The sequence below is a fragment of the Notolepis coatsorum genome, assembly GCF_963971535.1.
Source record: "Notolepis coatsorum genome assembly, chromosome: 18".
NCBI lineage: Eukaryota > Metazoa > Chordata > Actinopteri > Aulopiformes > Paralepididae > Notolepis > Notolepis coatsorum.
In genome coordinates, this window is record NC_140182.1 from 44193830 (window position 1) to 44210440 (window position 16611).

Here is a 16611-nt window from a genome sequence, read left to right on the forward strand (position 1 = left end):
TATTACATGGGGCTTAATCAAGAGTTAAACTGCTCACTCAGCCCTATCGTTACATTAGATAGCCAACAGTTTAATCCCCAACGTTATGTGTAGCTGGCTATCCTTCAACACATACCATAACACAGCCCAGGACTGGAGTACATTTTAGCTTATTCTACCAGGTGCCGCTTTCTACCTGTTACAGACCCGAGTTTATATACCCAGCAAATAAACGGAGCTAACATGCTAACGTTAACTTGGGCAACTGCGCTCAGCACACACACACACACACACAATATGGCATATCTACTGCTCCAGAACAGAACTGACCTGTCCACGCTAACCGTGACCACTCCGTCTTCTTTCGGGATAAAAAAGATCCATGTTTTTAGAAGATTCAAAGCGAAAACTTTCCGTAGCAGCAAAACAAGTTCTGGGGTTCGATCAGAATGTTAACTGTGCAACTGCGAGTGGAAACTTTCGAACACATGGCGTGAAGAAAATAGGCTATACACAACTATAATTATTATTATAAAAAAATTTAAAACAGCCGGTGATGCGGTAATCAGCTTGACTCTGCGGTGGGCGTGACGTGATGGCGATACCCAGGGGAGGAAATTAGGCCATTTTACTCGCCAAATGCGAGTATTATTTATGTTTGTGATTCATGAAGAGCACTCGCCACACTGGCGAGTAGTAAACAAAACAAAAAAAATCATTCTGCAATCTGCAGATTCGCACACTGGCACAAGCCGAACTCTCCCCCCTTATGATTCCTCCCATTTGCGCCTCATAATAATCCATAACCAATTAACATCATCGTTGTGCTCTAAGCTCCTCCAATGAACACTCGTTTTCTAGAAGATGCCGCCCATCTAGGGGAAGTGGACAGACCACTGTGTGCGGACCTACAGACTCCTGTCACCGGCTTGACAACGTAGACAAAAACACATCAGTGGATGAAAATAATTGCATGTAGAGTCGTCGCTTTTCGGATATCAGTGCGGTCTGACATGGGGGCGAACAACAGCATGCAACGAGTCTCCTTCGAGTCAGATGAGAATGACAAGTGGGCGTGAGGCTAACAATTCCATAGCCCCTTTCGTGACTGCGATACGCAGTCACTGGCTCCCACGTTACTAGCCATGTTAATGTGCATATCAAGCACTGGTTAAAGACGAGCGGTGGGTCCAAAATATATCAGATATAAATTTCATAGGTACTCACCGTTGCATTAGGGTTTCACACACACACGCGGCAGGGTTTGAAAGCTCGGCGTTGCTAATAAACATTATAAACGAGTAAAAAAAATCACTGAGCTAGCCTTGGCTAAAATGGCTGCTTCCGCATTTTCATGCAGGAGCGCTGTGATTGCTGGGCGCACCAGGCACGTGACAAAGCAGCCAGCAATCACAGCCCTCCTGCGTGAAAATGCGGAAGCAGCCATTTTAGCCAAGGCTAGCTCAGTGATTTTTTTACTTGTTTATAAAAAATATTTTAAATGTTTATTAGCAACGCCGAGCTTTCAATGCAGCCGAGTGACATTTTATTATTATTGAATTATTACCGGGTTTCCCCCCATATCACCACTCGCCCATATGCCCTTCACAATGGTGATGTTGTCATACTTGTCATTCAGAATACACCTGCTGAACCCCTAGCGTTGACATGAGATTCGATTCCAATGTATTGTCATCATACAGCACAAGTACAGTACAACCAGAATACGTTTGGCATCCAACCAGAGTGCAAATGTAACAAGTCAAGTTCAAGTTGTTTTATTTAGCCATTACATTACAGTGAAATGCTTGGTTCTTTCACTGCCCAGCCCAGTCCAGCCCAACCCAACCCAGTCCAACCTAGACCAGCCCAACTTTCCCTGCCCAACACAGTCCAGCCCAGCATCTTTCACTGCCCAGTTCAGCCCAACCCAGTCCAGAATAGTTCCCTCTTTCATGTTAATATGTGATATCCTAATATTTTTGAAGAGTAGAGACGGTGTGATTAATATATGTTTTATGCTAATATTGTGAAGAGTAGAGACACTTATTAATGTTTTATGGTAATAAATAAATAAGAGGTTACATTTGAGAGAGACAGAGGTTACGTTTGAGAGACAGGTTACGTTTGGGTTACGTTTGAGAGACAGAGGTTACGTTTGAGAGACAGGTTACATTTGAGACAGAGGTTACGTTAGAGAGAGACAGAGGTTACGTTTGAGAGAGACAGAGGTTACGTTTGAGAGACAGAGTTTACGTTTGAGAGAGACAGAGGTTACGTTTGAGAGGCCCTAGGTGGTGCCTCACCAGCCTGGGTTTTGCTGTAGACTGGAAGTAGAGTACTCCTCTTCCCAGTCAACAGGTGGAGTACTTGGGCTTTTTCTAAGCTCAAGGTCTATATGGGCATCCCTCTCAGAGCGGCGGTGAGTGGGTGGTTCTCGGCGCGCTCGGGAGGTTCCGTCCTAGGACGGTTACGGCGCTGTCCGTGATGCACCTGCTGCTGTGGTCCCTCTTGGCCTCCTCTTCATGAGGAGGATACAGAGGTGGTTTTTTTCCAGTATGGAAATGGACCCGGTGAAAGACATGTGGAAGCGGCTGAAGGTTCCCATATCAGTACTGGGGGACCTCGTCCTCTGGGGAGGGCCTGGTGCATGGGATGGGTGGGGGACGTGTCTGGCCAATGCAGTAGGGGGCAGCTGTCTGCGCTACATTTAATGTGTTGGAATTGAAGGCAGTCCTTCTGGTCCTCAAACGGCTCGGCCACCTTGTGGTGGGCAAGCATGTTTTGGTCAGGACGGACAACACAACGTCAGCGTCATATATTGACAGACAGGGAGGAGTGTGCTCCCCCCGTCTACACCGGGCGGCGGTCGGGCTCTGGCTATGGGCGTTCTCCATCTGCGCAGCCTGAGGGCTCTCCACATCCCCGGCAGGGAGAATGTGGGTGCAGATGTGATGTCGCGGGCGGTCCTCACCCTGACGAGTGGGGACTACGTCCAGACATAGTCGGACAGGGCTGGGACCGATTCCGTGGCCGCCCGGGATTCTGTACGCATTCCCCCCCTTACACCCGATAGCTCAGCTGTTGGGGCGGGTACGTCGGGAGCGCAGGACTTGATCCTGGTCGCGCCGTGCCGGGGCTCAGCTGTGTGGTCCCCGGCCCTGATTACAAAGTTCAACTCAAGTTCAGACCTCTGTTACTCTATTTCATTAGCACTACAAGTGAATTTCCTTTTTTGCATTAGTAACTTCAGAACGTCATCTTTCAAAAGAGACAAGGCTTATGCATGTGCTATAAGTATAAAGGATAAAGCGAAGCTTTGCAAAAAAGGTATGCAGTCCTCAAGTTCAAGTAAAAAAAAAAATAGACACTTTTCTGGGTGCCTGTTAACTCTTTCTCTGCCACGCTGGGAACGGGATATGGCTATGTGCTGCCACACATTAAACCAATGGAGTCGGTCACCTTGTTTGCAGGGCTATAACTATAATATAGCTATGGATGCAATACTATGGCCCATTTGACATCGAGTATCTATCGTTCAAGATGTGAAAAATAAATCATTTTTCCATCCATACATTCCCGTTTTATACTGTGGTGAATATAAGTATGGTTTTAGAGCGGTTTAGGGTAATTCCTGGGAGGCTAGTAATAGCCTGCGACGTATATTATACTTAATCCATTGGCATTTTGTCCCTATACACGCTACAATAACAAATTTAAATGCATATGATCTGTATATTATGTTCCATCATTAATGCATGAAAGGGGGGGGGGGGGGGGGGTCGTTTCTGATTAATTGATTGTCAATAACGTCATTCGTTAGTACAACAACATACGCTGATAAGGGCGATGGCTATGAAAACAAGGCACAATCAAGCTGAAATTGACATTAAATTGCTCCTACCTGTGGCCGGTGGGATTCCAAAAAGAATATTTCAATTATTTGATTGCCATCTGGTAGATCGTATGTCCACATGGGCCACGACATAACCCACCACAGCATAATGAATCGGGGGTCCCAAAAACTATGCGATCGGGTGAAGCCCTTGGTCCAGGTTACTAGAAAAGTCTGCCCGGAGGAATTTCATCGACACACAGCCCCATACACAGAGTCTCAAAGGAAGTGCAACATCGGCCGCATACCACCAGGCGGCGTATTGGACTTTTGCAATCTCAGACTCATTCCCTATGGTAACATAGGCTCCCTGGATGGATAACGAATGGAAATAGCGAATAAAAGAAATAACGATCAAATAACGCATATACCGTATACGTGGTTGGCGTTCAACGATTGGCGGACAAACGCGTATAAAATCGTTGTTGGCAGGGAATGAGTTAAGAGGTTAAAAAAATCTAAATAAAACAAACAAATCAATAAAACAAACAGTACCTGATCTTGGGTCCACGTTTGGAGGGCATGGGCAGAACCTTCCTCCGTTTCTTCCCGTCTTCCAGCTCCACGTGTTCAACCTCAATCTTGGTCTGGAAGCCAGAGTAGCCTTTGCCTTTGTTCTGGCTTTGAGCGGGAGCTGCTCAATACACAGCATGGAGGGACAAGACGGATGGCAGAGATATGAGAAGAGTAAACGTAAATGAGGGATGGGCATCGATTTTCTAATATTCGAATAGTCAAGAAAATTTATAGATTTGTTTATGCAAATATAATTTAGTCAAAAAGGAAATTCCCTGTTTTTACCGGCACCTACAATGTGTAATATATTGAGAGGGGACCCTATTAACTGTTACACCATTGAACGGCATGCTGGGTACAGGTAGCTAGCCAGGTAGCATAACAGTATGTTAACAGCTGGAAGAACAGAAAAGATGAAGAAAGAGAGACTGGAGATGTTACATGGTAGCAACGTTTTGTATGTTTGTCATGTTGTTTCACTAAGCTCACACATTTCATGCATCAGTGATGTAACATTCAGAATGAATGCTTTTGTTCCCGAAATACGATAGCTCAGTGCACTAGCATTAGCTGTTAGCAATGACAACAACCGGCTAGCTCGCTTGTTTGAGTATCTCACGTTCGTTATTAAGTAAAAACAAAACCATACGTTAGCGTGGAAGCTCAGACATTTCAAGCATCACACATTGTAACTTTAGGGATGAATGCTTTTTTTCCTGGAAATAACGTAAGCCTGCTGCTACTCGCAAATATCTAGCAGTTATCAAAGACAATTTTTGATTAGTAATCGAATAGTTCCTAGTGACTATCGAATAGTAATTTTGTGAGTGTTGCCCATCCCTAATGTAAATACAGACTTGGGAGAAACATGTTTAATGTGATAGATGATATAAAATGTCCTTTACCTCCATCCTTCTTAGCCTGTGCTGTCAATGGAGGCGGTGTGTTTGGTCCACCTCTCTTAGGGCCTGTTCCACCTCCAGGTGCCTGGGTCTGAGGCGTCAATGGAGACGGTGTGTTTGGTCCACCTCTCTTAGGGCCTGTTCCACCTCCAGGTGCCTGGGTCTGAGGCGTCAATGGAGACGGTGTGTTTGGTCCACCTCTCTTAGGGCCTGGTCCACCTGCAGGTGCCTGGGACTGAGGCACCAATGGAGACGGTTTGTTTGGTCCTGGTCCACCTCCAGGTGCCTGGGTCTGAGGCACCAATGGAGACGGTTTGTTTGGTCCACCTCTCTTAGGGCCTGTTCCACCTACAGGTGCCTGGGTCTGAGGCGTCGCTCCACTCTTAGTAGGCCCATTCCTGGATTGCTCCTGATAAAAATGCAGAAGGTACACGTACATACATTGATAAAAAGTTCCAAGGTACTCGTATCATGCGTTTGCATATTTCAGGATTTTAATGGAATCATATTCTGACTAAATGAAGATATTTCGATACTGTGGTGGAGAAGTCTGTCATCTAAATGTATTATAACAAGCAAAATATTGACTCAGATTTCTCCCAAGATAAGAACTGAAATGTAAGTGCGTTTGGTTTGATATGACACTTTCTTGTGATCATGGTCCATGATCTATTAATTTCTTACATATTGCCTCGCCCAGGGCTTGACAATAACTTTTTGGCTCACCAGCCACTGTGGCTAGTGGTTTTCCATGTCCAAACTGCATGCATTTGTTTGGACATAAGATTTTATTTGAACAGAAACATCTAATCCAATGTCAGTAGTGTGGTGTGTGTGCTAAAATAACATCTAACGCCAAATGGGAGGGGGGGTCAAAGGTCAAGGTTTCCTGACCTCCATGTGGGTAGGCAGGCGGGCAATAGAGCGCGGGTAAACGGCAGGAGTAACTATAAATGTCAAAGTGAAGAAATGCAATGAAGCGCGGGTAAATGGCGGGAGTAACTATGACTCTCTTAACACATCTGGCGCCAATAACGTTGTACAACGTGTTTCAAGGTCATGCTAATTCTGCCATTCCACGGCGTACAACGTTATTGAGATCATATTTCATAATTCCCTCACCCAGCCTCGACTGATACAGTGGGAGCCTGCACAACTCTGCAACGCTTCAATACTGCCGCCTGGTGGTGATCGGGCGAGTTACAACCAGAAATGGATCTCTGGTGATCTCCGTGCACCGGGGAAATGCGTCCGGCACTCACATATTGTTGCAGGACTCTAGACACACATCCGTACATATGGATCGCTGCCATAACTCAATAATCGATATGATTTGGGCGTTTATTATTATTATACAAACCGGAAATGGATCTAGTCGATCCACGTCAAATAAGTGGGATCTTTTTCCTCCAGTCTCAGCGGCGAACGGTAAGAGGACGCTGACGTTATTTTCAGCGTGATTGTTTATTATTATTAATGCAAACTGCTGATCAATATATCACCCATACTACATTAAGCATTTACTGACGATCACGGAATTATAAACGACCCCCCCCCCCCCCCCCGTTCATCCGCGCATGATCAGTCATAACGTTTAGGATCATGTACAGTTGACATTTTTTATATAGCGTGTATCGGCAACAAAGGCAGTTGATAATCTATATATGCGTTTATGCCTATAACTCACGTTCTAGGAATTACTGCAAAAAAACGATAAAAACATATTTATATTCTAGACGGTATTTTCGTATGAATCTATGAAAGTATAACGTTCCTACATCCTGAACGATAGATAATCGATGTTGAATGGGCCATAGTAATGTCAATTTAGCAATACAATTTAAAAAGTTATAGCCCTGCAAAGAAGGTGAACATCTCCATAGGCTTAGAGTGGTGGCAGAGAGTGGTATGAGACGGGCAAACTCTGTGGCAGTTAATGTGTTAAGGGTTCTCCAGGGAGGTGAAAGTGTATTGTGGACACCATCCCAGACAGGTATGTGAGGGAAATCGGTGGTTTTTCAATGTATGTGATGTATAGATTGGGGGGAGATGACCACATCTAATGGTGCCGGGTCAGAGAGATCGAAATGTGCATGGTTTGCCTTAGAAGAGGGTGGTGGAAGAGGTGTTTCAGAGCGAGCAGGAGTCACTGAATAGCAGCACACTGACCGAGCAGGGTGTTTGTTTTGAATTCCGATCTAAGACACAACATGCTGATACCGTGGTAGGAGACACAGAGGCAGAGCGCGATGGAGGTTTTGACAGTAATGAAACGTTTAAAATGTGTGAAAGGTTATTAGCAGTTGTCATGACAGCACGTCGCATGACAACCAGAAGAGGGGCGGGCTATCGTTGCTATGGCGAAGGTCCTATAAATCTAACAGTGTTTCCGGGTGTAAGCCAGACCAAGAGCGGCTAAAGGCAGACTACAATCTGACTAGAGACTCTCTCCTCTCATCACGGAGAGGGGGGGGGGGAGGGGAAGGAAGGATGCCACATCATTATTAGCTTCGGCTACCACGAGGATGGTCTTGGCTAACGACCAGGCCTGACCACCATTGGACTGAATAGCAGAAGGACGATAGCAAGGACGATACAATTTGATAACATCTGATTATGAGGTTCTGTTTATTGAATAAACAACGCTCTTCCTTGTAAGGTATTACGCTGTGTCAAAGTGTCGAATTCTTACGAAGGTGGAGGATTATTATGGTTTGCGGATCGCACTAACGGGGAGAGATAAGGATTGTATCAGCCAGTGTATGAGACGTCAGGACCATTAAAAGTACACAACGCAGATGGGGAGATGATTACACAAGCCAAACAGATGAAGACGTGATACTGGCCGATTGATCAGAATCTAACATATGGGAGAACAGAGACAAATGTGTATAAAACAGTCAGAGGGCCTTTGTGGATGTGAGGGGAACAAATCTGGGATATAAGCCCGAGAGGGTGAAACCTGGACCGTGAGTAGAGCTGCCGCGGTATTGATGTTTTCCTTACCGCACACATTTGCAAAATATTTCCTACCGCCGCGGTTATTACCGCACACACACACACAAAAAAAAAAAAGTTTGAATGCATTTTTTTTGTAGTCTACTCTTTATAGCATATAGCCTGCCTCTAGTCTAAATGTCTATCTTTAGAGGATGACTTTGCAGCATGAATATTGTTTGGGATTCGGCATGCACGCATTCGTTATTAAAAGTGAAACACGGATTCGAAGTCTCCCCTCGGTGTCGCGAGCAGGGGTGGTAGCGGCGCGCCCGCCGGTTACCCCCCCGACCCTTTCTTCTTCTTATTATTATAACGTTACTACTTATGATTACAAAGGCATTCGATTTGTGGCATTAACGTTAGTATAGTTACACGTTCGTATTTACCGGACCATAGCAAGGCAAGCGTTACTCAATTAATATCTAAGTTCCTTTCTTTGCTCAGAGCGTGCCGAGTTGTACCCATTCTGCGGTCTGTTAATAAAGTTTTCAATCAGACAAGTGTATAGAACGAAGGGCTTTTATTATAACATTTCGTTGCAGTAAAATCATTATGCCTCGTTCCCTGAGGAGCGACGGCGTCGGTAATCCACTCCGGTCTCCGGTGGGAGCTAACGTACTATTAGCCGTGTTGTGATGGCTGAGATTCAGGAAGTAAAAGCACTGCAAGATGCTCCAAAATAATAATAATAATGGATTGGATTTATATAGCGCTCTTCTCTGACTGACTGTTGCTCTGACTCAGAGCGCTTCACAGAGTCCATTATTCGTTCATACACAGTCATACCGGTGGTGGTAAGCTACAATTGCAGCCAGAGCTGCCCTGAGGCAGACTCACGGAAGCGTGGCGAATAATCAACGCCTACGGCCCCTCCGACCACCACCAACATTCATTCACATGCATACACATTCATACGAGGCAAGTAGGTTAAGTGTCTTGCCCAAGGACACAACGGCAATGGGATGGACATGGGCTTGAGCGGGATTCGAACCACCAACCCTTCGATCATTGGACGCCCCGCTCTACCCCTGAGCCACGCCGCCCCACTCCAAGCATGTGACGCATATCTCTTCTGACCAATCAGTGGTCTGCAGTGTTTCATGTGACTTTTCTGGTACCCAATAGGGTCGCTTGGAATCTCGACAGAGAAGTAGGGTATATCTGCAGAGCCGCAAGCCCAACGAGAGCGTAATAATAATAATAATAATAATATAATAAAAAACAGCGGTGATGCCGGTATTCAGCCCAACGCTGCGGTGGGCATGATGTAACAGCGATACCGCGGTAATACCGATACCGCGGCAGCTCTAACCGTGAGTGCTCATACCGGCCACACCTATTGAAGTTACCTCCTCGTGGTGGTCCGTGGGCAACACTTCAAGCTGTGTAATGCAGTTGGGGGTGGCTAAAACTTCAAGTAGTTGGGTCTTGTCCGATTTTGCGCAAGCTCCCACGTGCACGCCCGTATTCCGATCCGAATGACAAGTGGCCGTGAGGCTAACCCAGCATTAGCCGGCTAGCTACCTAGCATGTAACAAGCTACCATAACGCGCATTGAACATAGTGGACGACTATACTGAGCGGCTTTGCTTAAATGCAGCCGAGTGACATTTTATTATTACCGAATTATTACCGGGTTTCCCTCCATATCACCAGTCGCCCATATGCCCTTCACAATGGTGATGTTGTCATACTTGTCATTCAGAATATACCTGCTGAACCCCTAGCGTTGACATGAGATTAGATTCCAATGTATTGTCATCATACAGCACAAGTACAGTACAACCAGAATACGTTTGGCATCCAACCAGAGTGCAAATGTAACAAGTCAAATTCAAGTTTTTTTTATTTAGCTATTACATTACAGTGAAATGCTTGGTTATTTCACTGCCCAGCCCAGTCCAGCCCAAACTAGACCAGCCCAACTTTCTCTGCCCAACCCAGTCCAGCCCAGCATCTTTCACTGCCCAGTTCAGCCCAACCCAGTCCAGCATCTTTCACTGCCCAGTTCAGCCCAACCCAGTCCAGCATCTTTCACTGCCTAGTTCAGCCCAACCCAGTCCAGCATCTTTCACTGCCCAGTTCAGCCCAACCCAGTCCAGCATCTTTCACTGCCCAGTTCAGCCCAACCCAGTCCAGAATAGTTCCCTCTTTCATGTTAATATGTGATATCCTAATATTTTGAAGAGTAGAGACGGTGTGATTAATACATGTTTTATGCTAATATTGTGAAGAGTAGAGACACTTAATGTTTTATGCTAATAAATATTTTTAAAGAGTAGAGACACGGTGTGATTATTACTATGATTGAAAATCAATTTAGACGAAGACATACAAAGAAGTAATTATCACAATTAGTGATTTATTTTTGGCTGGTAAAAAATCAGTTTGGCTGGTAAAAAAAATCATCTACTCGCCAGTTGGCTGGTAAGCCAAAAAGTTAGATTCCTCCCCTGTGGGGAAATGAAAAAAGGTCACCCGCCAAAGTGCCTGGTAAGAGTGACAGAGTTACACGCCACTGCCAAATTCTACCCACATTTGGCGGGTGTTAATGTCAAGCCCTGGCCCTGCCCCATTATAAACACGCACCTTGTTTTTTTGCTGACGCATTTCTTTCATTTTGAGTTTTTTCCCATCCTCCAGCGAGAACTCCACTATAGGCCTCTGTGGGAAAACACAAGAACACACGGAGACAAAAGTTCAATGACATGGATTACAGGCCGGCAGTAATTAAATGCCACTGGTTGCCAAAACAAATACCTTACACAAACAGATATGCACAGATGTCAACACTTTTGTCCAATAATTAGCTTTTAAAAAGCGTGCCGGACAAAATGTTGCACAAGGCCCCAAAATTTCAAGGATACAGCAATGTGATGTCATTGACTGCAAGCTAAGATCTAGGTCAATGGCAAACAGCCTTAATACCAAATACCAGCAACGTCGGGGTCATTTGATCATTTTGACATTCTGGTCATTTCCCCACGGGTCATCTGGACAAGTGGTTTAGTAGCTTCTGTCAGATTGTGTAGGTATTGAGGGTAGTAGGGTTAGTAGCTTCTGTGCGATTGTGTAGGTATTGAGGGTAGTAGGGTTAGTAGCTTCCGTCTGATTGTGTAGGTATTGAGGGTAGTAGGGTTAGTAGCTTCCGTCTGATTGTGTAGGTATTGAGGGTAGTAGGGTTAGTAGCTTCCGTCTGATTGTGTAGGTATTGAGGGTAGTAGGGTTAGTAGCTTCCGTCTGATTGTGTAGGTATTGAGGGTAGTAGGGTTAGTAGCTTCCGTCTGATTGTGTAGGTATTGAGGGTAGTAGGGTTAGTAGCTTCCGTCTGATTGTGTAGGTATTGAGGGTAGTAGGGTTAGTAGCTTCCGTCTGATTGTGTAGGTCAGCGGTTCCCAAACTTTTTTGGCCATGCACCCCCTGTCACCTCCCGACCTAGCTGACGCACCCCCCAATGCCCAACATAAAAAAGACAACCCAGTCTATTCATAGGCGCACTAAAGGCATCAGGTTTAATCCAATAAGAACACATACCAAAGTATGACAAACAAAATAAAATACTTCACCACACAAAAGAACAAAATTGGCCAAAAAACTAAAAAATTTGTTGAATCCACGTCTGAGATGCATCCATAGGTGGGAAATATGTCCGTAGCTGCTCAGCGAGTTGGTTGAGGTGTTCTGTTATTAGGCTTTTTACAGGTTCACCCATGACAACTTTGTGTCCCTCCAAGAACGCATGAAGTGTATAGGGGGAACCACATGAGCATAATACGCTGCCACAATAATAGCACACCGGTCCCAGTCGCGCGCCTATGGCATTTTGGCAGGAAGTAAAGTGCATTTTGGATACATCTTTTTTTAAATTATTATTATTAACACTTTGGCTGCCGGAAGACGTTTTTAGGCGTCCTTCCCCGCCATGCTCAAGTTGCCGAAGACGCCGTAACTCGTCTTTGATATCAATATTTCAAAAATCTGTGATCGAAATCATATTTTCTTTCCGGAGCCCTGAGATGTACTGGTGAGCTCCCATCAACTGTTTAACGGTTCGAGAGCGCCATCTGGTGGCCGATCGGCAGATCGGCCAAGAGGGAGGGGCTCGCCAAACAGGAAGTGCTCATCCTATGTGCTCCGGGCACTCGCGATCGGTAGCCGGACTCCATCTCAACACACTGGATGATCAATCGCTCGCCCTAACTCAATAAACAACGTTATTTGGACGTATATAGTATTATACAACCTGAAAATGGTTCATCTGGATAAACATCCCATAATCGAAAACGGTCTACACCATGCTGATCGTCCAACGGCGCGAGGAAGATACGGTAAGATTCAGCGTTATTTTTGAACGTGTTCGATATAAACTGCTCTGATGAACATATGACCCACACTAGATGAATGATATAACGCTGCCCACGGAATTATAAACGATCCCCCGCCCATCCGGTCAATATCAGATGATACGTAGAAACTTCTAGAAGTACGTCCAATTGAAATTTTTTATATCGCGCCGATTGCCATCAAACTGTATTTCATCATCAATATAATGCATTTGGGGCTATAGATCACGTTCTGGAGAAAGCTGCAGAAAGAGATGAAAACATACTTATACATTAGACCATATTTTACTATGAATATGTGAATGAAAAAGTTTAACGTTGCTACACAATGAACAATACATATAGGACTTTGAATGGGCCATAATAATGGCAATTTAGCAATAGAATTTAAAAAGTTATAGCCCTGCAAAGAAGGGGTACTTATCCATAGACAAATAGAGCTGGCAACCTATGGTATATCATGAATTTAGCCTTAGGCAATCAAAGTGTTAAAACGTACATTTTTTTTATTTAAAAGTTTAGTAAATTTCATGATTTACACAGTGAAAATCCCCATTTGAAATAATGTATATTAGTTATATTTATTAGTAAAATAACACCATAGCACAGCCATTAGCCTTTTCATGTCACACAGCCCCAAGAGGGCTCGCACCACAGTTTGGGAACCACTGGTGTAGGTATTGAGGATTAGTACAGTTAGTACCTTCTGTGTGGTTGTGTAGGTACTGAGGGTAGTACAGTTAGTACCTTCTGTGTGGTTGTGTAGGTACTGAGGGTAGTACAGTTAGTACCTTCTGTGTGGTTGTGTAGGTACTGAGGGTAGTACAGTTAGTACCTTCTGTCAGATTGTGTAGGTACTGAGGGTAGTAGGGTTAGTACCTTCTGTCAGATTGTGTAGGTACTGAGGGTAGTAGGGTTAGTAGCTTGTCTGGTTGTGTAGGTACTGAGGGTAGTAGGGTTAGTAGCTTCTGTGTGGTTGTGTAGGTACTGAGGGTAGTAGGGTTAGTAGCTTCTGTCTGGTTGTGTAGGTACTGAGGGTAGTAGGGTTAGTAGCTTCTGTCCGATTGTGTAGGTAGTACTGAAGACTTCTCAGACACAGCCTGTGTGCCAAGATGCAGCATATTTCAAGAAGGCGTGTTTTCTCAATTATATATTTTCCAGCGAGCAACAAGGATAGTCTATACAACTGATGTTTTGACACCAGTCTTCCTCACCTCACTTCGAGACCTGAACACTTGAGGAAGACTCAGGTGTGTAGAACATCTACTGTGCTGGCTCATAAAGACTCAGGTGTGTAGAACATCTACTGTGCTGGCTCATAAAGACTCAGGTGTGTAGAACATCTACTATGCTGGCTCATAAAGACTCAGGTGTATAGAACATCTACTGTGCTGGCTCATAAAGACTCAGGTGTGTAGAACATCTACTGTGCTGGCTCATAAAGACTCAGGTGTGTAGAACATCTACTGTGCTGGCTCATAAAGACTCCGGTGTATAGAACATCTACTGTGCTGGCTAGGGCTGCAACGATTAGTCGACATAATCGACGACGTCGATTATAAAAAATCGTCGACGAGAAATTGTTGCGTCGATTAGTCATTAAAAAAAAAAAAATTATTTAATTTTTTTTTTTTTTTGTGCACTACCTATCTTTGTGAGAGTGGCTTCTCAGGGTTCCAGACATCATAACATGATGATCCCATAGCAAATTTTGGACATTGAAAACATTGTTCCCCTGCAGGAGATGATGATCAGACTAGACACACAATACATTACACACGCACTCCTCTCACTCACACACAGCGATCAGAGTAAGACACACACATACACACTCCTCTCACTCACACACAGCGATCAGAGTAAGACACACACACATACACACTCCTCTCACTCACACACAGCGATCAGAGTAAGACACACACACATTCACACTCCTCTCTCTCACACACAGCGATCAGAGTAAGACACACACACATTCACACTCCTCTCACTCACACACAGCGATCAGAGTAAGACACACACACATTCACACTCCTCTCACTCACACACAGCGATCAGAGTAAGACACACACACATACACAAATTACACAGTACACACCTCTCACTCACACAGCGATCAGAGTAAGACACACACAAATTACACAGTACATACACACACTCCTCTCACTCACACAGCGATCAGAGTAAGACACACACACACACACGGACTCCTCTCACACACAGCAAACAAAAGTTATTTAAAGTACACTTCCACTTTAATTTGTATTATTTAATTTATTTATCTTGTTATGAGTGATTGCTGTATTGTTCTTCAAATACATTTTTATTTAAAGTGGCTTAAAGATCCAAATTAAAATGTTTCATGAGTCATTATTTTAATTTGCTATGGGATCATCATGTTATGATGTTGTTGTTTGGTCCTGACAAGAGTCTCAAAGTCTGGAGTGATGGTAGACAAGCAACTCTGAGGTCATGCTCAATGTCCAATCTGTTCCTCTGCTCTGTCTTCAGCTGGACCAGAGCTGAGAAGCCACTTTCACAAAGATAGGTAATTAAAAATAATAATAAAAAAAAAAAAAAAAAAAAATCCTTTTTTTTTTGTTGTTGTTGTTGTTTACATTGGTTTTCGATTAGTCGACTAATCGAAAAAATAATCGGCAGATTAGTCGACTACCAAATTAGTCATTAGTTGCAGCCCTAGTGCTGGCTATTAAATACTTCTGGCTGGGCCAGCAGGGCCCAAATACGAGCCAATGTCGGAGTGACTGACTGTTGAAACATGCATGTGTGAGTCTAGCACTGGCATTTATCCAGGTCCGGCTTAACTAAGCTAAGCTTGCCTAATCTTGTTTGAATACGAGAAAATAGAACATTCCTACCACAGACACTTTAATTAACAACCTTGGTGCTCTGCTCGGTTGCAAGGACTCCCGTTTAGTTTAATTTGATCTTTTAATTGTGTTCAGTAGTTAGGTTGACTAATTGTCAGCATCATGATGATTTACATGCGTAATGATGCAAATTGACTGATCCACATATGATTCAATAACCACAAGTGCATAGTGTGAAACTAATTAAAATGTCATTGGTTGAAGGATTTACTTAAAGGTGCTATAGATAAAAAATGTATAGAGTACAATAAAAAAAAATTTAAATAATACATCCACAGAGCTTTTAGAAAAGTACGGAATAAAATAATTGCTCCCCCCCCCGCCAAAAATATAGATTAACACATTGGACGCCAGACCCCGACATAAATTGGGTTAACTCGCCGAACGTTGGGCGAGGAAAGTCGGGTTTTCATCGTTATTTCTTTTATTCGATATTTCCCTTCATAATTCATACATCCAGGCAGTTATCATTGGGAATGGGTCTGAGATCGCAAACGTTCAATACCGCCGCCTAACGCCTTGCGCCGCTATTGCACTCTATTTGAAACAATGTTGCTTGGTGTCTGGGCCAAGCTGCGGCGTGCGGGCGGGGTCTAAATACAGACCAGGGCAGGGCAAGCGGTTATAACGGATGCATCGATGAGGGTCACCCCCCCCCCCCCCCCCCCCCTGTTCATGTTCAATGCTGGATTACGTTGAATGGAGTACATCATAGACATGCTATCAATCTTGCGCTGATCCGATAATTCTTTCCCCGCGATCGGAGTGTGTGTCTGTAATGTACTGTGTAACCAGGGGGCGAAATCAAAGCCCGCCGCCCGCCAGGGGCGCTCAGTTTTTACCTTTGGCATTTGCCACTGTGAGCCCTGCCCGCCGTGTGGCGTGTGGACGTGTAGTTCATAACTATACTCTTATTTTGAAAATCTGTGCGGGTCTCATTTCCGGCCCAAGCGCAGCTAGAGTCATAATATCGATAGCTCCGGCAGTTAGCAGCATTCGGTTCGTATGATATTCTTATTTTGAAAAAAAACGTGGCAACGAGTCATATCCGCCCAGCCCTGCAGCGGGATACTATTGGCTTCTGC

General features: G+C 44.4%; 1 protein-coding gene across 3 annotated transcripts in view; it reads right to left on the minus strand.

The window, feature by feature from the left end:
• rbm28 (RNA binding motif protein 28) overlaps positions 1–16611 on the minus strand; it is a 38410-nt gene that overhangs the window by 5400 nt on the left and 16399 nt on the right. For all 3 annotated transcript variants that reach the window (XM_084334816.1, XM_084334817.1, XM_084334815.1), the window contains exons 16-18: positions 10882–10956; positions 5296–5701; positions 4370–4508 (exon numbers count right to left, since the gene is read on the minus strand). In XM_084334816.1, coding sequence (XP_084190942.1) covers positions 4370–4508; positions 5296–5701; positions 10882–10956 — 620 coding nt within the window. The remainder of the gene's footprint in view (positions 1–4369; positions 4509–5295; positions 5702–10881; positions 10957–16611) is intronic.